A 21,699-nucleotide genomic window follows, 5' to 3' on the forward strand; every position below is an offset into this window, starting at 1 on the left:
AACCCCGGCTCTTTTTATTGGCTTGAACAAGATACGTCTTATTTGAATTGACTGAATAAGTCAGAAAAGAAAAATCTTTCTTTTAGATTCCTGGTATTCTACGACTCTTTTCCACACTAATTACGAATTCTTTTCTTGGTCATTGAGATTCGTGGATAATTTAGAGTACTATTTAGAGATAGATAGTACCCATTTTTTTATCCCCTCGAACAAATCGAAATGATTGAAGTTTTTCTATTTGGAATCGTCTTAGGCCTAATTCCTATTACTTTAGCGGGATTATTCGTGACTGCATATTTGCAATACAGGCGTGGAGATCAGTTGGATCTTTGATTGAGTAATTTTTATTTTTTTATTGACCTCCTCCAGACCAGAGAGGAGGTCAAATTCGAGTTGCAAGTCAACTTTGTTTTGGTAAGTTATTTTACTCTGCTTCGACATAAGATAGATGGAATCACGCTCTGTAGGATTTGAACCTACGACATCGGGTTTTGGAGACCCACGTTCTACCGAACTGAACTAAGAGCGCTTTCATTTATTCAAAAAGAAAATATTTTTCTATTTCTAACATATCTCACGTACGTATAGTCTCCACAAATTCAAGTTATACCCACTTTACTTTAATCGACTTCTTTTCTACTGCCCATAAAGAAGAAATGAAGTAATAGGTAGGGATGACAGGATTTGAACCTGTGACATTTTGTACCCAAAACAAACGCGCTACCAAGCTGCGCTACATCCCTTTTCCAAATTGTTATACAATGCCATTGTACACAATTCCTGTCTTCTTTTCCACATCGTAATTTTATTCTTATTTCTCTATCTATATAGAACCCTCCTGTCATTTCTTCTTTTTGGTCTCAGATAATTAAGGAATTATATACATCTAAAATCCAATAGAATTTAGCCTATAAAAGAAAGATTGCTTTTCCTTGGTAATGTATAGGAAGAAGGGGTCATCTTTTTCTTTTTTAGGGATAGGCAAATTTCGTCTATATGGTTCATTTTATATATAGCATAACAATCTCGGGCAAGAGTTTCTGATCATATATGTATTTCAACAAGGAAGGAGGATTTTCAATGCGGGATATAAAAACATATCTCTCTGTAGCACCCGTGCTAAGTACTCTATGGTTTGGTGCTTTAGCAGGTTTATTGATAGAAATTAATCGTTTATTTCCAGATGCTTTGTCATTCCCTTTTTTTTAATTATTGCTATGCGAGGAATAGAATTCTTTGTGACATGCCCAAATTTGACCCTTTTCAATCCTTTTACTTAGTATCGGAAGGAAAAAGAAATAAAAGATGAATTGGGTTGAACCTCAGAGTCATGAAAAATTTGGTAAATTATATTTTGGAAAAAAGAAATTCAATTTAAATAAAGGGGTATCCAAGCTAAACCAGGCCTCAGAAATCAGAGCATAGAAAAAAGCTGGGCTGGCTAATTAAATGAAAGGATTTCGAAGCTAAATCTTTGCTAATTCGACAAGGATTGTATTCTTTAATTATTTCTTTATTTTTTATTACTTAATTTAAGAATGAAAAATAAATTATTCTAATGGATTTTATTCTTCTTCTTCGGATTCTAAATAGAAGAATAAAAGAATTAAGTTAAGTCAATCCAAAAAGAAAAGGAGGTTCATGGCAAAGGGGAAAGATGTTAGAATCAGAGTTATTTTGGAATGCATCAGTTGTGTTCGAAAAGGTGCCAATGAGGAATCGACGGGGATTTCTAGATATAGTACTCAAAAGAATCGCCACAATACACCCGGACAATTAGAATTCAAAAAATTTTGTCGTTATTGTCGCAAACATACCACTCATCACGAAATAAAGAAATAGCAACATCATGTGTTCTATTTTTACAAAGAACAAAAAGAGTAAGAACTTCATATTTATAAGAACTTCATATTTAATATATAAATAAAAAAAAATTATAGTATAAAATACAAATCAACTCATCTGATTTTCAGTAGATATTATTTCATATGTATAGAGAGTATTCATATACTATAATATGAATTAAATAAGATTATGAATTAAATAAGATATGGATCAAAGAAAGACTACTTCTTCTGGATACTAAATTAATAAAATAAAGAAATGAATTTTTTTTTCAATTTTAAATAAGGAATAAATAATGTATACATCTAAACAACCTTTTCTTAAATCTAAGCAACCCTTTCGTAAATCCAAGCAACCCTTTCGTAAATCCAAGCAACCTTTTCGTAAATTCAAAAAACCTTTTCGTAAATCTAAACAACCTTTTCGTAGGCGTCCTCGGATTGGCCCGGGAGATCGAATTGATTATAGAAACATGAGTTTAATTAATAGATTTATTAGTGAACAAGGAAAAATATTATCTAGACGAATAAATAGATTAACCTTGAAACAACAACGATTAATTACTCTTGCTATAAAACAGGCTCGTATTTTATCTTTCTTACCATTTCGTAACTATGAGAACGAAAAGCAATTTCAAGCCCAGTCAATTTCAATAATTACTGGTTCCAGACCCAGAAAAAATAGACATATTCCTCAATTAACGGAAAAGTACAATTCTAATCGAAACTTAAGAAACAACAATCGGAACTTAAGTTCCGATTGTTGATGTTTTATTCGAAAGGGCCGGACCAGACCTATATATATTATAACGAAAGTAATCCAGCTCGTTGATTCCTACCACTTAATCTTAATTTATTGTATCTTCCCGGAGTTCCCTCTCCGGGAATTCGGTTTTTATTATTCCAGTATAATACTTTAATTTATCCTTTTAATTGATGATTTTTATTTTATTTGAAATCGTGTAAAGATTATTTGGATTTGATACAGCTACTTGTGCAAGCATTTTACGATTAAGAATCAATTTCTTCTTGTACAGATTGTGTATTAATTTACTATAACTATCAAATACTTTATATATCCGCGTTGCTGCGTTTATCCGAGTGATCCACAAACGACGAAAATCTCTCTTTTGCCTACCTCTATCTCGATGAGAGGAAACAAAAGCTCTTTTTACCTGTTGGGTAATCATTCGATTAAGTCTTAAATGAGCCCCTCTAAAGTTTGAGGCAAATGAACGCATTTTTGTTCGTCGTCTCCGGGCTATATATCCTCGCGGAACTCTGGTCATTGAATCAAATTAACCTTAATGAATAACTAATTATTTATCTTCTTTTAGCCATTTTTTTTTTTCATTAATAAAAAAACTAATTATTCCGATATATAAAATATGAATTCCAATGGCTTTTGCTATAGTAACCTTCCCAACCACAATTTTTTATTCCACTCTGTTCAGTTATTTCTATGCGAAATAACAAATTAATTATAACGAACGATACTAAAAAAAATAGTGGGTTCCATCGTTTCTATGGTTCCCTTTTGAACGGTAAGGCCCTCTCTATACACCGGAGCTCTTTCTTTCATTAAAAGGTATTGTGAACTTGTATAGTCCACATTCTTTGGCTCTACCTATCCATTATAGAGTAAATCACTCTTTTCACAATAAGAGTTATCCATACAGTGACGGTATTTAATTATGAAAGTTGGCTAAGTAGCTGACCCTGTTAGTCCGTTCTTTTTAGATAAAGGAGCATAAGCCTTTTTCTTTTTATTACTATTTCCTCCGCTTAATGGATAACCATTTGCTACCAATGGGGGAATTGCTTCTTATTTCCAATTTAGATAATTGGATTTGCACCAAGGGAAACCAGAAATTCCATATACCATAGAAATTCAGGATAGAAAAGCTATATCCTATTCATTGGTAGTAATCATGGATACTTCCAAATTTTTTTTATTTGTTTGAAGTCATGATCTGAACGAGTCGCACATACACCCTAGCACATGTTCCTCGACGCTGAGGGCATCCTTTAAGCGCGGCCGTTTTTCTAGCATTTCGTATTGGCTGTCTTGCGTTTCTAATAAGTTGTTTAACCGTCGGCATGTTGTATGTGTATAGAAAAAAATGGATTGGTTTAGATCCATCTTAACCTGATGATTGATCATCATGAAGTCTTTCTATTTTCTATTAAATCGAATAAAACTCGAATTTGGGTCTGAAATAACTTTACAAGAAATCTGGACACTACCAATCCTTAAACATTTCTGGAAACCACACAGGATCAGTATCGCAGTGGTCGTCAATCATTTCATCCCCTACAATATCGACAAGCCCATAAGCTTTGGCTTCGTCTGCTGACATAAAAACATCCCTTTCCATGTCTTCGGATACAACCCAAAAAGGTTTGCCTGTTCTTAGTGCATAAACCCTTGTGATCATTTCGCGAACTTTGTGTAACTCTTCTACTTCTAGTAAAAATTCTGGTGTCCTTGCCCGATAATAAGCACTAGCAGGTTGGTGAAGCATAATCCTCGCATGAGGGAATGCTATACGCTTGGTGGGTTCTCCTCCAAGCAGAATGAAAGACGCCATGGACGCAGCTATTCCGAGGCATATTGTATATATATCTGGTGTCACCGTTTGCATCGTATCAAAAATAGCCATTCCTGAGATTAACCACCCACCTGGGGAGTTTATAAACAAAAAAATATCACTAATTCCATCTTCTATACTGAGATATACCATGAGACCCGTAATATGATTCGTGATCTCGCAACGAATCTCTTGACCTAAAAAAAGTGTCCTTTCTCGATACATAACATTGTATAAGTCAACCCAAGTCGCTTCTTCATCTCCGGGAATCCGGTAAGGTACTTTTGGAACACCAATGGGCATATTTAGATTAATATTATTAAATTTAAGTAAGAAAACTACACTTTAATATGGAAACATAAGAATGGAAAAGAAAGAATCCACAGTTTATTGTCTTCATTTTTATTTTTATTCTTATTCTATATGAATACTATAGATTCTATTAATATGAATAGTATAGATTATATTAATACGTAGATTGAAATAATACATAGATTGAAAGATTATACCTATAAAGAAAGCAAGACATATTAAATAAAAAAAAGGAATAGGCGATTCGAATAATAAACAAGGAGGGGTAGGGATCTATTCTTCGTTTTTTCCAAATTGGGCAAGTTACCCATTGCATATTGGCACTTATCGAGTATAGAATAGATCTGCTTCTCTTTCTTCTTATGAACAGAATGGGCTTCTTATTTTTAATGGAATGAAATAAATATTCACGCTTTCTGACACAGAATTCCCTAGAAGGGTTAGGTACATAGGATATGGATAGTCTTTTCCAATGCGATAAAATAAAGCGACATCGTGTCTATTTTTCTTTGCTAAAGGGGTATTTCCATGGGTTTGCCTTGGTATCGTGTTCATACCGTCGTATTGAATGATCCGGGTCGATTACTTGCGGTGCATATAATGCACACAGCTCTAGTTTCTGGTTGGGCTGGCTCGATGGCTTTATACGAATTAGCAGTTTTTGATCCCTCTGATCCTGTTCTGGATCCAATGTGGAGACAAGGTATGTTCGTCATTCCCTTCATGACTCGTTTAGGAATAACGGATTCGTGGGGTGGTTGGAGTATTTCAGGAGGAACTGTAACAAATCCGGGTATTTGGAGTTATGAAGGTGTGGCAGGTGCGCATATTGTGTTTTCTGGCTTGTGTTTCTTGGCAGCAATCTGGCATTGGGTATATTGGGACCTAGCAATATTCTCTGATGACCGGACGGGAAAACCCTCTTTGGATTTGCCCAAGATCTTTGGAATTCATTTATTTCTTGCAGGGGTGGCTTGCTTTGGCTTTGGCGCATTTCATGTAACGGGTTTGTATGGTCCTGGGATATGGGTATCCGATCCTTATGGACTAACTGGAAAAGTACAAGCTGTAAATCCAGCATGGGGTGCAGAAGGTTTTGATCCTTTTGTTCCGGGGGGAATAGCTTCTCATCATATTGCTGCGGGTACGTTGGGTATATTAGCGGGCTTATTCCATCTTAGTGTCCGTCCGCCTCAACGTCTATACAAAGGATTACGTATGGGCAATATTGAAACTGTACTTTCCAGTAGTATCGCTGCTGTATTTTTTGCAGCTTTCGTAGTTGCTGGAACTATGTGGTATGGGTCAGCAACAACCCCAATTGAATTATTTGGGCCTACTCGTTATCAGTGGGATCAGGGATACTTTCAGCAAGAAATATATCGAAGAGTTAGCAATGGTTTAGCTGAAAATCTTAGTTTATCAGAAGCTTGGTCTAAAATTCCCGAAAAATTAGCCTTTTATGATTATATTGGTAATAATCCGGCAAAAGGGGGATTATTCAGAGCAGGCTCAATGGACAATGGGGATGGAATAGCTGTTGGATGGTTAGGACATCCTGTCTTTAGAGATAAAGAAGGACGTGAGCTTTTTGTACGTCGTATGCCCTGTTTTTGGTTAACATTTCCGGTTGTTTTGGTAGATGAAGAGGGAATTGTGAGAGCGGACGTTCCTTTTAGAAGAGCAGAATCCAAATATAGTGTTGAACAAGTAGGCGTAACGGTGGAGTTCTATGGTGGCGAACTTAATGGAGTAAGTTATTCTGATCCTGCTACTGTAAAAAAATATGCGAGGCGTTCCCAATTAGGGAAATTTTTGAATTAGATCGGGCTACTTTGAAATCAGATGGTGTTTTTCGCAGCAGTCCAAGGGGTTGGTTCACTTTTGGTCATGCTACCTTTGCTTTGCTCTTCTTTTTCGGACACATTTGGCATGGGGCTAGAACCTTGTTCCGAGATGTTTTTGCTGGTATTGACCCAGATTTGGATGCTCAAGTGGAATTTGGAACATTCCAAAAAGTGGGAGATCCAACTACAAGGAAACAGGCAGTCTGATACACATTGTTATGGTATCTTTGACCTCTCTTTTTTGATTTGACATGGGAAACAAAACAGCTCCCATCCTTTCTTTGACTCTTTTTCTTTCTTTATATGGGAAATTCTCCCAAATGACAAATGAATAGGTGTGGAAGTTATAATTGTAAATAAACCACGATCGAATCTATGGAAGCATTGGTTTATACGTTCCTTTTAGTTTCTACTTTAGGGATAATTTTTTTCGCTATCTTCTTCCGAGAACCACCTAAGGTTCCACCAACTCCAACTAAAAGAATAAAATAATTTCATTGAAGTAAGAAGTCCCCCAGATGGGTCGACTTCTTACTTCAATTAGTCCCCGTGTTCTTCGAATGGATCTCGTAATTGTTGAGAGGGTTGCCCAAACGCGGTATATAAGGCGTACCCAGTAAAGCTTACAAGTAAACCAGATATGGAGATGGCGACTAAAGTTGCTGTTTCCATTTTTATAGAATTTCAAGATTACAATGGATCTACGAAAAGATCGTGTATTTACAACTACAACGGAATAGTATACAAAGTCAACACCAATGATGAAATAGAATTTATGGCTACACAAACCGTTGAAGATAGTTCTAAACCTAGGCCAAAACGAACTGGTGCAGGTAGTTTATTGAAACCCTTGAATTCCGAATATGGGAAAGTAGCTCCGGGTTGGGGGACTACTCCTTTTATGGGGGTTGCAATGGCTTTATTCGCTATATTCCTAGCTATCATTTTAGAAATTTATAATTCTTCTGTTTTACTGGACGGAATTTTAACCAATTAGGTTTCTACTAACTAAAATCAGGAAGTCATAGTTTTTCTATCCAAAAAAGCCTTTCCAGTTTAAGCTCTACATTTCTAGACATTATGGTAGTTCGACCGCGGATTTTTTTTGTTTCGGTATCTCTGGAATATGAGTGTGTGACTTGTTAGAATTGATCCTATTGATAATACATAGAAAGGGCCTGTTATCTCTATCAAGATGATTCCAAATTCGTCAGATATTATTTATTCTAGTATCTGGAACACGAAATAGATAGAGCGGATCAAAAAAAAATGGAACTATGATTCATACTCACTATTAAGACCTCGCAACCAGACTGAAAAATTCAAGTAGTTCTTAAATAAAATAAAAAATTTTCTTCCTTCCAATTTAGTTTGCCTAAAAGACAACTTTTTTTCTCTCAATTTTGTCGAATCATTACACTGATTCACTAAATGATTATCAAGTGGTTCTTATTCGAAGAACCCTTGGTTTAGCTTTAGACTCAATCATCGTGGCTCTAGTATGAATCTAAGGTTTTAATTGAACTGATTCATAGGATCGCAACAAGATAATTTCTATATTACGATTATGCAAAAAAAAACAAATCCAAAATAGGGAAGAGAAAAGTCAAGAGGCCTCTAATGACTGGCATAAGGGAAAGGAAGAAAGACAGATGAGCCAACTTGATATTTTTTGGCATTATCATCACAAAGAATATCTTCCGAATTTTTATTATTTCATATCTTCAAGGCAAATAAACCCAATCCAGTGGCTGATGAAGTTTTGAAACTTTTTTCTAATATTCGTTGAAAATTTGTGTGTTTCTGCTTGAGCCGTACGAGATGAAATTTTCCTATACGGCTCTTAGAGGGGGACTTGGGTTAGTTACCTATCTCAATAAAGTATATGATTGGTTTGAGGAACGGCTTGAGATTCAGGCAATTGCAGATGATATAACTAGTAAATATGTTCCTCCCCATGTCAACATATTTTATTGTTTAGGGGGAATTACACTTACTTGTTTTCTAGTACAAGTCGCTACTGGTTTTGCTATGACTTTTTACTACCGACCAACCGTTACAGAGGCTTTTTCCTCGGTTCAATACATAATGACTGAGGCCAACTTTGGTTGGTTAATCCGATCAGTTCATCGATGGTCAGCAAGTATGATGGTTCTAATGATGATCCTGCATGTATTTCGTGTGTATCTCACAGGTGGATTTAAAAAACCCCGGGAATTAACTTGGGTCACAGGTGTGGTTTTGGCTGTTTTGACTGCATCATTTGGTGTAACTGGTTATTCTTTGCCTTGGGATCAAATTGGTTATTGGGCAGTCAAAATTGTGACAGGTGTACCTGATGCCATTCCGGTAATAGGATCCCCTTTAGTGGAGTTATTACGTGGAAGTGCTAGTGTGGGTCAATCTACTTTGACTCGTTTTTATAGTTTACATACCTTTGTACTGCCTCTGCTTACTGCCGTATTTATGTTAATGCACTTTCCAATGATACGTAAGCAAGGTATTTCGGGTCCTTTATAGGGAAGGCATATCATAAAGAATTAAAATTATCATTTATATAATATAGGGTAGGTTGTGGTATTTCATTGCTACAAACATGGGTTATTGTAAAATAACACATGTCATTTGGATACTTCTTTTCAACTCCGAAGTATTTTGATACAATACAACATAGTTGAAGTTAATTTTACGAAATAAAAAAAGGCGGATTATGGGAGTGTGTGACTTGAATTATTCATTTGGCCATGCAGATAAAGAATCGGATCTGCCACATTAGAATTCACAACCAAAGGTGTCTCCGCATCCAATCAACACGTAAGTCTCCTACCCAAGAAGGATAGGCTGGTTCACTTGAGGAGAATATTTTCTATGATCATACCCCAACCATCTCATCCATGAGCAGGCTCCGTAAGATCCCATAGAGTAGAAATGGAATAAGTCATGTGACATGATCTAGTATTACAGTTACCCTTTTTTATTTATAGTATGGAAATGCATTCATTTTCTTTGCATCGATTGTGATCCGCAATACTATCGGAGTAAAAAAAGGGATCTAAGGAAGAATGTAGGCTAAACTTTTTGATTTTAGTAACAAGTAAATATTTTGTTTGGAGGTAAGAAACTTGCGATATTGAGGGGATAAACACCAACTAATCAAGAGACATGAGATAATCCAGAAAGCAATTGATCATGATCAAATTTGTAAGCCCACTTGGATATTGAGCATTTACCCATAAGAATAGGATTCTTTTTAATGATGAGTCATTATATACCATAATTCAATTATGGATCTTCCGCGGTCTTATTTCTTTTATTCTTGCTCGAGCCGGATGATGATAAATTCTCATGTCCGGTTCCTTTGGGGGATGGATCCTAAAGAGTTCACCTATCCCAATAACAAAGAAACCAGACTTAAATGATCCTGTATTAAGAGCTAAATTAGCTAAAGGGATGGGACATAATTATTACGGGGAACCCGCATGGCCCAACGATCTTTTATATATTTTTCCAGTAGTAATTCTAGGTACTATTGCATGTAATGTAGGTTTAGCGGTTCTCGAGCCATCAATGATTGGTGAACCGGCGGATCCATTTGCAACTCCTTTGGAAATATTACCTGAGTGGTACTTCTTTCCCGTGTTTCAAATACTCCGTACGGTACCCAATAAGTTATTGGGCGTTCTCTTAATGGTTTCTGTGCCAACAGGCTTATTGACAGTACCCTTTCTAGAGAATGTCAATAAATTCCAAAATCCCTTTCGCCGCCCAGTAGCTACGACCGTTTTTAATTGGTACTGCAGTAGCTCTTTGGTTGGGTATTGGAGCAACATTACCCATTGATAAATCTTTAACTTTAGGCCTTTTTTAGGTATTTTTTGATTTATTCAACCGTAAAGTACCGTGCATAGGTATCTAGGAAATAGTTACTTCCAAGTGAATCTTCCCTAGATACCTAAAATCCATTTTATTATGATCCATTTCGCGAAAATATAGATTGTGCCAAAGATGCAAAATTGTTTTCTTTTTTCTTTTTATTCTAACTCGAAAAAAGAAGAAGAATAAAAAATTGCAATGGATTTAAAACGAGAGCTTATTCTTAAGTAAATCAATTGGGAGATACTTCTCTAGAGTGTCCCAGATCTGTTTTCCATCTTCCATATGAAAACTGTCAATTCTCATAAGATCTTCTTCAGTCTTACTCAAAAGGTCCAATAGTGTATGTATATTGGCCCTTTTGAGACAATTATACGTTCTAGAAGGCAATTCTAATTGATCAATAAAAATACAATTCAATGGAATTCCTTTTTTGTTTTTCTTTAGATTTAGATTAGTTAATCTTTTTTGAAAAGTAAAAAGGGGTGGAGTAAACCTATTTTTATTTTCTTCGAAACTAGTGCCCTCTTCTTCCGCGTGTAGAAAAGGAAGAAATAAATCAATCAAATTACGAGAGGCCTCATAAAGCGCTTCCTTAGGGGTTAAACTTCCATTAGTCCATATTTCTAGAAAAAGTATCTCGTGTTTTTCATTTCCATTCCCACAAGAAAAAATACTATAATTCACATTTCGAACAGGCATGGATACAGCATCTATAGGATAACTTCCATCTTGATAATTCTTTCTGAGTTCTGTCTGATATCCACGATCTCTCTTTATCTGTAACTCAATACAAAAATCAATAGGCTCTGTCAAGTTAGCTATAGGTTGTGACGTATCAACGATTTCTACGGAAGGTGGTAAGATTATATCTTGAGCAGTTATGTATCTAGGACCTTTGACGCAAATTGATGCGTCTCTAACTCCATAGAGATTACTTCTCAATACAATTTCTTTCAAATTTAGTAAAATTTCTTGTACGGATTCCTCAATACCTGCTATTGTAGAATATTCGTGTGGTACGCTCCCAAATTTGGCGCGTGCGATACATGTTCCTTCTATTTCTCCAAGTAAAGCTCTTCGCAAGGCAATACCTACGGTGTCCGCTTGCCCTTTCCTAAGCGGGGACAGAATGAAACGACCATAATAAAGACGCTTACTATCTACTCTTGATTCAACACATTTCCACTGTAGTGTTTGAGTGGATCCTGCTACCTCCTCTCGAACCATAATAGACTAGTATTATTATTTGATCATTGAATCGTTTATTTCTCTTGAAAGCAGATTTATTCTTTTACAGACGTCTTTTTTTAGGCGGTCGACATCCATTATGCGGCATAGGTGTTACATCCCGTATACAACTTAATCGCACACCGCTTTTAGCAATGGCTCGTAATGCGGCATCTCTTCCACTACCAGCACCCTTTACCATAACTTCTGCTCGTTGCAAACCTACTGTACGAATAGCATCTACTGCTGTTCTTTGACCAGCATAAGGTGATGCTTTTCTTGAGCTTTTGAATCCACAAGTACCCGCAGAGGACCAGAAAACCACCCGACCTTGTGGGTCTGTAACAGTTATAATGGTATTGTTGAAACTAGCTTGAACATGAATAACCCCTTTTGTTATTCTACGCGCACTCTTCCGTAAACTAAAACGTGCATTCCTACGTAAACCAATACGCACTTTCTTACGTGAACCAATTTTTGGTATAGCTTTTGCCATATTTTATTATCTCATAAATATGAGTTAGAAATAACAATAAAGAAAAAAAGATACAAAGATATCCGTTTCAGGGTAAAATATACCCTTTACTTTAATTATTTCAAATTATTTTATTTGGAATTTGACCATTTCCACAGGTACTTTAGGTACTTTTTTTCTTTATTTAGAAAGTATAAAGTTCTTTTTCGAAAGATTACCCCTGTCTTTGTTTATGCTTCGGATTAGAGCAAATGACTCTGATTCGTCCACGCCTACGAATCAGTCGACATTTTGTACAAATTTTACGAACGGAAGCTCTTATTTTCATATTTCCGTATCCTTTCTTAAACTATGAATCTAATATTTTTGAAAAAATAAGTCTCTTCGCTTTAATTTTTGAACTTCAATTTATTACCCTAGAAAAAAGACCTAATCCTTTGAATCTGTGATATCCTTCAAATCTTCGCTATCCTTCGAGTCTTCGATACGCTTCGAATCTTTATGTGGGAGTCTATAAATTATACGTCCCTTGCTTGAATCATAACGACTTACTTCAATTTTGACCCTATCCCCCATCAGTATTCGTATAGAACTAGAACGGATCTTTCCTGAAATATAGCCCAGGATGATGGTATCATTCTCTAGCCGAACGCGAAACATTCCGTTGGGTAGGGCTTCCGTAACTAAACCTTCAAAAGTGACTTTTGCTTCTCTCGGGTTTTTTTTTTCTCTCCTATTTTTTTTTTCTGTCATTTTTATTTTTTCTCCTATTTTTCCATTTTTATTTTCAAAATAGGAAGGTCCAGATAGAATTCGGGTACTATAGCCACAGCGATTACCATATATAACATAAGACTTCTCCTCCAATTCTGTTTAGTCGAGCCTCTCGATCTGTCATTATCCCTCGAGAAGTAGAAAGAATAGCAATTCCCATTCCACCCAAAACTTTAGGAATTCCTTGATAGTTGGTATAAATTCGTAAGCCGGGTCGGCTTATACGCTTTAAAAAGGTTCTTGTTCTATATATTCCTTTTCTAGTCTTTCTCTTTTGATGTCGCAAAGTTGAAACCAAGAAATATCTGTTACGTTCCTGATGTTTCCGAACACTTTCAATAAAACCCTCTCGTAGAAGTATTTTAACAATGTTTTCGGTAATATTTGTAGATATTACTCGAACTGTTCCTTTTTTATTCATGTCCGCGTTTCGTATAGAGGTTAGTAAATCAGCAATAGTGTCCTTGCCCATAAGACTCTAATTCTAGGTTCCTCCAAATTTTTCTATAATCAACATGTTTTCTTTTTTTTTTTCTTTTCATTTTGGATTTTAAAACATATACGTAAAACACAATCTACTAAATTTATTCTTTGATCTAAATTTTACTTAACTAGTATTTATAATACTTCAGGAGCTAATGAAACTATTTTGGTAAAATTCAATTCTCTCAATTCTTCGGCAATCGCACCAAAAACTCGAGTTCCTTTTGGATTTCCTTTTTGATCAATTATAACCGCGGCATTGTCATCATAGCGGATTATTATACCATCTTCACATTTGAACTCTTTACATGTACGTACAATTACAGCTCGAATTACTTCGGATCTTTCTAGGGGCATTTGCGGCAATGCGTCTTTAATTACAGCAACAATAACATCACCAATACGAGCATATCGCTGATTACCAGCGGCTCCTATGACTCGAATACACATCAATTTTCGAGCTCCACTATTATCTGCTACATTTAAAAGGGTCTGAGGTTGAATCATATTATTTTGATTTCAATTTGTTTTGTTATTTCAATGCAAAAGAATGAAAGAAATATTGTCTTTTTAGAAAGAAAAACGGGGCTTTTTTTTTATGTTCAATACCCGTTTAGTTTTAGGGGGTTCTATATCTCTAATCGAATAAATTGACTTCGTATTGGCATTTTACTGGCAGCTATCTCCATAGCTGCTCTAGCTATAGTTTCGGATACTCCCCCCATTTCATAAAGTATACGACCTGGTTTAACAATGGCTACCCAATATTCGGGGGACCCCTTTCCTGAGCCCATACGTGTTTCTGTGGGTCTTAGTGTAACCGGTTTGTCGGGAAATATACGTACCCATATTTTTCCACCACGACGTGCATATCGTGTTATTGCTCTTCGTCCTGCTTCTATCTGTCTCGCTGTGATCCAAGCAGGCTCAAGTGCTTGAAGAGCATATCTACCAAAACAAATACGATTGCCTCGGCAGGATTTTCCTTTCATTCTTCCTCGATGTTGTTTGCGAAATCTGGTTCTTTTCGGGTTATAGTCGATGGTTCTTTCTTAGTTCCATCTCTACTGCAAAACTGGACATGAGAGTTTCTTCTCATCCAGCTCCTCGTGAATGAAATGAGAAAGATAGATACACATTAATAGATAATCGAAAAAGTTAGGTTTTTTTTACTCTTATTGAATATTGAATAACGGTAAAGTATTCTAATTCAATAAGGATTTCGCGGGCGAATATTTACTCTTTCCTGTCTTAATTTGTTAATTTAAAACCTTACCAAATAAGACAATTTTTTGGTTTCCTCCGCCATCCCATCCAATGAAGTATTAGGATTCTTTTCAATAAAATCCTATCGAATCATAGGTTCCGTCGTTCCCACTGCTTCTCCTTGAATGGTTAGGTCTGAATTCCACAATGGAGCTTCAAAAAAATTTCTTTCCGAATTAATTTTCTCAGTTTTATTAATCTGGTCGGCTCTTTATTCTTTATTATTGCTTTAAATTTATAGTTCTTGTTTCAAGTTACGATTTCAAATTATCTATTATTTTTATTATATTGATGCTTTATCACATTGCTTTTTATGATGCAATTCATAGACCATACATATTGGAATCCTATATCTTAACTTAATTCCTCTTCCTTCTTTCTATCATCCCTCCCTTATATCCACATCCCTTTAGTTTTGCTTCACAACCTAGAATCTCATTTCTTTTTTAGAGAAAAAGCAGTTGCTACAACTATATGATACATCTATTCATTTATAATAGAGGTATTTATTCATATAGTGACTGTTTCTTAGTTAGGATATCGACAATACGAAACAATAGGTTGGTTAGTAGTTAATTTTCTATAATTACTAAGTTTTTTCTTAAAAAAAAAAAAAAAATAACGAGTCACACACTAAGCATAGCAATTATATTAAATGATTTATCAATTTTCATTAAATCTTATAGAAAGAGGTAGAATTTCTTCTTTTTTTCAGGGATTTTCTTTTTTTTTTCAAGGATTTCGGGAAAAAAAGTCTCTTGTTATTTTTATTCTATCACTGGACAGAATGCAAAGATAAGATTAGTTATTCTTCGTCTACGAATATCCAAATTTTTACACCTAATACTCCATAGATAGTTCGAATTGGATAGCAGCAATAATCAATTTTAGCGCGAATTGTTTGGAGGTGAAGTCTACCCTTTTTGATGCATTCGGCACGTGCAATTTCTTTTCCTCCGAGACGACCCGCTATTTTTACTTTGACTCCCTTTATATCGGCTTTTTTAGTTAATTCCATGGCTTTTTTCATTGCCTTTCGGAATGAAACTCTATTTTTTAATTGGAAAGCTATATATTCTGCAAGAATGTTAGGCTCTCTATAAGGCTCTTTAACTTTTTCGATAGAAATATTAAGTCTCTGGTTTACGGAGTGAATTTCCTTTTGTAGATCTTTCTCTAATTCTTCAATTGCTCCTTTTTTCTTTAATAAATTGGGGAATCCAATATGGATTATGACGTGGATCGTATCGATTTCTTTTTGAATTTCTATACGTGTAATTACTTCAGAACTTGAACCTGAGTCATTTTTTCTATTATGTGTAATTACTTCGGAACTTGAGTCTGATTCTAGTTTTCTATTCGAGCTCTTTTTCCTATTCTTTTGTATATAGTTCTTGATACAATCCCTTATTTTTTTATCTTCCTGTAGACCTTCAGAATAATTTTTTGGTTGTGCGAACCAAAAGGAATGGTGTTTTTGGGTTGTACCAAGTCTGAAACCGAGTGGATTTATTTTTTGTCCCATATTTTTCTATTCTATATTTTTTTTACTGGGAATCGGAATCTTAGATGAATCTAAAGGTTATTTAGATTTATTTATTTCTTTACTATATTTAGTATAATTGTTATATGACACATGTTTTTTTTTATGGGGAAACTACGTCCTCGAGCCCGAGGTCTGAATTTTTTCATAATAGTACTCCTACTGACTTCGGCTTTAGTAATGAATAAATTTGCTTTGTCGAAATTCCTATAATGAGTAGCATTCGCTGATGCCGAATAAACCAACTTTAAGATGGGATAAGATGCTCGATAAGGCATGAGGTTCAGTATCATAACAGTTTCCTCGTAGTAACGCCAGCGAATCTCATCAAGAACTCTTTGTGCTTTGAAAACAGACATATTTATACGTTTTTGTGCTTTGAAAATTCGCTCAAACTTAAGTAAACGATCGGTTGGAACTTTCCTTGCGAGTTTCCTTAGCCCACTTTTCTTCTTCTTTATCCTAGGGATATACTTTACTAGTTTGAAACTTGTCATAAAAAAGGTTATTCCCCGCCTATCTTTACGTTATTTTGAATCCTTTGTTTATTCATAATCTTTCTATTCTGAATTCAGTTAACGGCGAGATTTAGTATCCTTTCTTGCATTTTCATAACTCGTGAAATGCCGAGTAGGCACGAATTCCCCCAATTTGCGACCTACCATCGGATTTGTTATGTAAATAGGTATATGTTCCTTTCCATTATGAATCGCGATTGTATGGCCAACCATTGTGGGTAGAATGCTAGATGCCCGGGACCACGTTACTATTGTTTCTTTCTCCTCCTTCATATTTACCTTTTCTATTTTTGCCAATAAATGATGAGCTACAAAAGGATTCATTTTTTTTCGTGTCACAGCTGATTACTCCTTTTTTTTTTTCTTTTTAAAGAGTGGCATTCTATGTCCAATATCTCGATCGAAGTATGGAGGTCAAAATAAATAGAATAATGATGAATGAAAAAAAGAGAAAAATCCTTTAGCTGGATAAGGGGCGGATGTAGCCAAGTGGATCAAGGCAGTGGATTGTGAATCCACCATGCGCGGGTTCAATTCCCGTCGTTCGCCCATCGCATTATTGCAAATTCAAAAAATGCAATTTCCATATTCCTAGTTACGTATTTACTTACGGCGACGAAGAATAAAACTATCGCTATATTTTTTCCTTTTCCTAGTTCTTCTTCCAAGCGCAGGATAACCCCAAGGGGTTGTGGGTTTTTTTCTACCAATGGGGGCTTTCCCTTCACCGCCCCCATGGGGGTGGTCCACAGGGTTCATAACTACCCCTCTTACTACGGGTCGTTTACCTAGCCAACACTTAGATCCGGCTCTACCCAAACTTTTTTGGTTCACCCCAACATTACCCACTTGTCCGACTGTTGCTAAGCAGTTTTGGGATACTAAACGGACCTCCCCAGATGGTAATCTTAAAGTGGCCGATTTACCCTCTTTTGCAATCAGTTTCGCTACAGCACCTGCTGCTCTAGCTAATTGCCCACCCCTTCCACGTGTGATTTCTATGTTATGCATGGCCGTGCCTAAGGGCATATCGGTTGAAGTAGATTCTTCTTTTCTCTCAAAAAACCCCTTCCCAAACTGTACAAGCTTCTTCCAAAGCATACGGCTTTCTAGATGTATATGACGATCTCTAGACAGATGGATCTTATATGAATCATATGATGAAGTACCACATGAGTGGATATATAGGAAAGGAATCCAAATCTGCCGAATCGCTCATGTTATGATCTTCTACATCCTAGGTCTCCGCGTTCCGTCATCTGGCTTATGTTCTTCATGTAGCATTCAGATCGAATGACTCTATGAAATTACGTCGATACTTCCACATATTATGGGTAACGTAGGAGACATCCCTATTTTCCCCCGGGGGTCTTAATTACCACTGCTTAGCTTTCAATTTGCCTCTGACCATCAAATTAAATGTGAATAACCCGTCCTCCTCTCTTTGAAACAAGGGGCGCTTCCGGTTCTGTGCGTGCTTCAAACAATTTTGTCTTCTCCATATTACCATATCTCTAGAGTCAATAATTTTCTATGAGGAACTACTGAACTCAATCACTTGCTGCCGTTACTCAACAGTTTTCTGTTGAGGTCTATCCCGTAGAGGTAGTCAAATTGGATCAGTGATCGATTTCTAGGTTTCGTCGTAAACCTAATTGGTTACTTCCAATTACGTAAATCAATAGTTCAAACCGCACTCAAAGGTAGGGCATTTCCCATTGATATAGGAACTTTTGTACCAGAAACAATAGTATCTCCAATTATAGCCCCTCTGGGATGTAAAATATATCTCTTCTCACCATCCCCATAGTGTATGAGACAAATGTATGCATTTCGATTAGGGTCGTATTCTATGGTTACGATTCTACCAGATATGTCTTTTTGATTCCGTCTAAAATCTATTTTACGGTATAGGCGCTTATGACCTCCCCCTCTATGCCTTGCGGTAATGATTCCTCTGGAATTACGACCTTTACCACAACGGTGTCGTCCATGGATCAAATTATTTCGTGGATTGGATTTCACTTGCCTGTCTACGGTTCCCTTGCGTGTGCTCGGGATAGGTGTTTTGTATAAATGTTTCGCCGTATTATTAAGTATTCTCCTTTAGTTTTTTCTCTATCTAGAAGTGGAATAGAATAACCCGGTTGAAGGGTAATGATCATACGTCTGTAATGCATTGTATGTCCCAGAATAGGTCCTATTCTTCTACCCTTTCCAGGTAGTCGATGGCTATTCACAGCTACTACCTTAACACCAAAGAAGAGTTCGACCCAATGCTTTATTTCTGTCTTAGTGAATCCCGATTCGACATTAAAAGTATATTGATTCTTTCCCAATAAACGAAGACTTTTTTCTGTAAATACTGCGTATTTGATTCCATCCATAAATCGACTTTCCCTCCTATGCTCTGAGTTCCAGTATCGATAAGAATTCGAGTTCTTATTGTTCTTATGTTATGGTATGAATATACCATACCAATTCGTTATGTATGGATGATGGATGAGATTCCATGGATAGAGAACCAGTTCCAATAGACTTATGGAACGTTCCCGTTCGCGTGCATCCAGCAGGAATTGAACCCGCAAATTTACCAATTATGAGTTGGGCGCTTTAACCATTCAGCCATGGATGCTTAACAGGGATCATCGTACATCGTAAATAACAAATTTTCATATAGAAAGGCATATCATAGAAAAATGAAATCGAAAATATTAGGAGATGACTATGAAAACACCTCTCTGGATCCTCGAATTGAAAGAGAGATTGAGAGGGATCAAGAATCCTAATTCTTGCTATTTGGAATGGATCCAATTCTATTGAATCTGACTCATAGTGATCATTTCTCTTTAGCAAAGAATGACCTTGGTTATCAAAGGATTGAACAACCGGGATCCATTTACTTATGATACCTAGTTGGCATTGATAACAAGGATCCAATGAATTATGAGTTTAATAGATCCCCTTTAGCAGAAAGACCTATATTCCTTGCTCATTATCAGACAATCACTTACTCATGGAAAACCCTTTTCGTTCCGCTTAGCCCTATCGGGTATTTTAGTGATAGGTTCTATAGGAACTGGACGATCCTATTTGGTCAAATACCTAACGAAAAATTACGATTTTCCTTTCAGTAAGGTACGAGGGCTTCTTATTCCACAAGAACGAAAGCACCTTTTCATTCTTTCATATACTAGGGGTTTTTACTTGGAAAAGACAATGTTGCATACTAAAGGATTCGGGTCCATAACCACGAGTTCCAGTGCACTAGATCTTGTAACACTTAGCAACGAGGCCCTATCCATTAGTATTCCACATAAGAAATCCATTAAAAAAAATACAATTAGATTAGCTCTTCATAGACAAACTTGGGGTTTGCGAGCCAAGGTAAGATCGGCTCGGGATCATGGGACCCTTTTCTATCAGATAGGAGGGGCTCTTGTACAAAATAGACTTATAAGTAATAACCCCATCGAATCTATCTATATAAAGAGGCAATCGTGTCAGGAAGCGGGTTTTTCTTTGGCCAAAAGAAAAGGTACTTCGAACTTGGAACGAGCATGAATAGATTAACGAGACTTCTTTCTCTTTTTCGTTTTTCTGGCGGACCTGCCGCGCAAGATCTTTGGTCTTCCCCTGGCCTGGAACCGATGAAAAATAGTGGATCGCTTCTTATGTACTCGCTCAGAATGATTCTTCTCTATCTATAGTTCATGGCCTATTAGAAGTAGAAGGTGCTCTGGTGCAATCCTTACCGACAGAAAAAGATTGCAGCCAGGTTGATAATAATCGAGTGCCATTACTTCGTCGGTCCGAACCAAGGAATCCGTTAGAAATGTTTTGAAATGGATATTGTTCTCTCTTTGATCAGGGATTGCTATATGAAAAGAAGTGGAGTTTGAAAAAGGGAACGGAATGCTCAAACCGGAACTGCTAGAGGAACTAATTTTCAATAGCATAACTTGGGCTCCTAGAATATGGCGCCCTTGGGACAATCTATTTGATTGCAGGGTTTTGTTTTGTTCCGAAGCAAAGATATCCGCGGGGTCCGGTTCGTTCGTCCTATTCTGATATTCAGGACCAAGAGGTACTGGATTCTCTTTCGGATAGGCCCTGAAAGGAGAAGAAAGGCTGAAATGCCAACGGACCTCTGTCTATTCTCTAATTCACCCGATCCGATAGTACCCGTTTTTGGAACGTCCAGTGCCAAAGTCACTGAATGGGTAAGTCACCAATCCAATCCCTTTGACAAATCGGGTGTCATATTAGATATCATATTCTATATATATATAGAAATATCATAGAATAGAGATATAGAATTTTTGGTCGGGAAATTAGAATGAATCATTGAGTGAAAAAGGAGCAAAGAATGGCAAAAGACGAGACTCTACTAGTCTTCACTCTTGTGGTTTCCTCGGTTTCTGTTTTCTTATTCGGGATCTTGCTTTTCATGGTTCTCATCTCTGCAACTCGCGATTTTCGCGAGAGAACCAAATCCAAGTTGGTGAAGATCATGATTTGGGCTGGCATAGTAGTTATTACCTTTGCAATTGCGGTTCGAATCTATCCGATCTTTATCTTTTTGCTCAAAGAACGAAGAAAACCCCTTGTCGAAGCCCTTTATGATAAGCTTCCCTGGATCTGGGAAGTTTCTCTTTCACGGTATTGGGATCGTTTGATCGATTTCCTTGATTTGATCGCTACTTAATAGGCGTGTGCTCAAAGGATACAAACAGGGATTCGCAAACAAAAAGGGGAATTCGTAGTCATTTTTTCCTGTCGCGTAAAAAAAAGTCTTTACGCGAGAGCAATAGCGGTTGGGATACATCTATCTCTTCTGAGCAACCTCTTTTGGATTCTTAAGACCACCCTTGCAGTAGGATACCATCTGCTTTGGGTTCTTTATTATCTCCTTCGAGGGATTTTTAGGATCGTTCAGGCTA

At 36.5% G+C, this 21,699-nt stretch overlaps 1 protein-coding gene, 2 long non-coding RNA genes and 2 other non-coding genes across 5 annotated transcripts in view; 1 reads left to right on the forward strand and 4 right to left on the reverse strand.

Annotated features, from left to right (window-relative positions):
* The window catches only part of LOC139834385 (uncharacterized), a 96,202-nt gene extending 76,129 nt beyond the window's left edge, over positions 1 to 20,073 (reverse strand). The window contains exon 1 of the long non-coding RNA XR_011750153.1: positions 19,494 to 20,073. This is a non-coding gene — a long non-coding RNA (uncharacterized lncRNA). The remainder of the gene's footprint in view (positions 1 to 19,493) is intronic.
* LOC139834387 (uncharacterized) overlaps positions 1 to 21,699 on the forward strand; it is a 96,522-nt gene that overhangs the window by 66,445 nt on the left and 8,378 nt on the right. The window lies entirely within an intron of this gene.
* On the reverse strand, positions 456 to 529 carry TRNAW-CCA (transfer RNA tryptophan (anticodon CCA)). The gene has a single exon. It is a non-coding gene; the product is annotated as a tRNA-Trp (tRNA).
* Positions 670 to 743, reverse strand: TRNAP-UGG (transfer RNA proline (anticodon UGG)). The gene has a single exon. It is a non-coding gene; the product is annotated as a tRNA-Pro (tRNA).
* On the reverse strand, positions 10,498 to 19,385 carry LOC139834393 (large ribosomal subunit protein uL2cz/uL2cy). The gene is made up of 3 exons (XM_071824840.1): positions 19,351 to 19,385; positions 18,454 to 18,860; positions 10,498 to 17,802 (listed from the first exon to the last, which is right to left on the reverse strand). Exons 1-3 carry the CDS (start codon positions 19,383 to 19,385, stop codon positions 17,360 to 17,362), a joined length of 885 nt encoding a protein of 294 aa, XP_071680941.1. The 3' UTR covers positions 10,498 to 17,359.

Source organism: Lolium perenne, unplaced genomic scaffold, assembly GCF_019359855.2.
Source record: "Lolium perenne isolate Kyuss_39 unplaced genomic scaffold, Kyuss_2.0 unplaced48, whole genome shotgun sequence".
Taxonomy (NCBI): domain Eukaryota; kingdom Viridiplantae; phylum Streptophyta; class Magnoliopsida; order Poales; family Poaceae; genus Lolium; species Lolium perenne.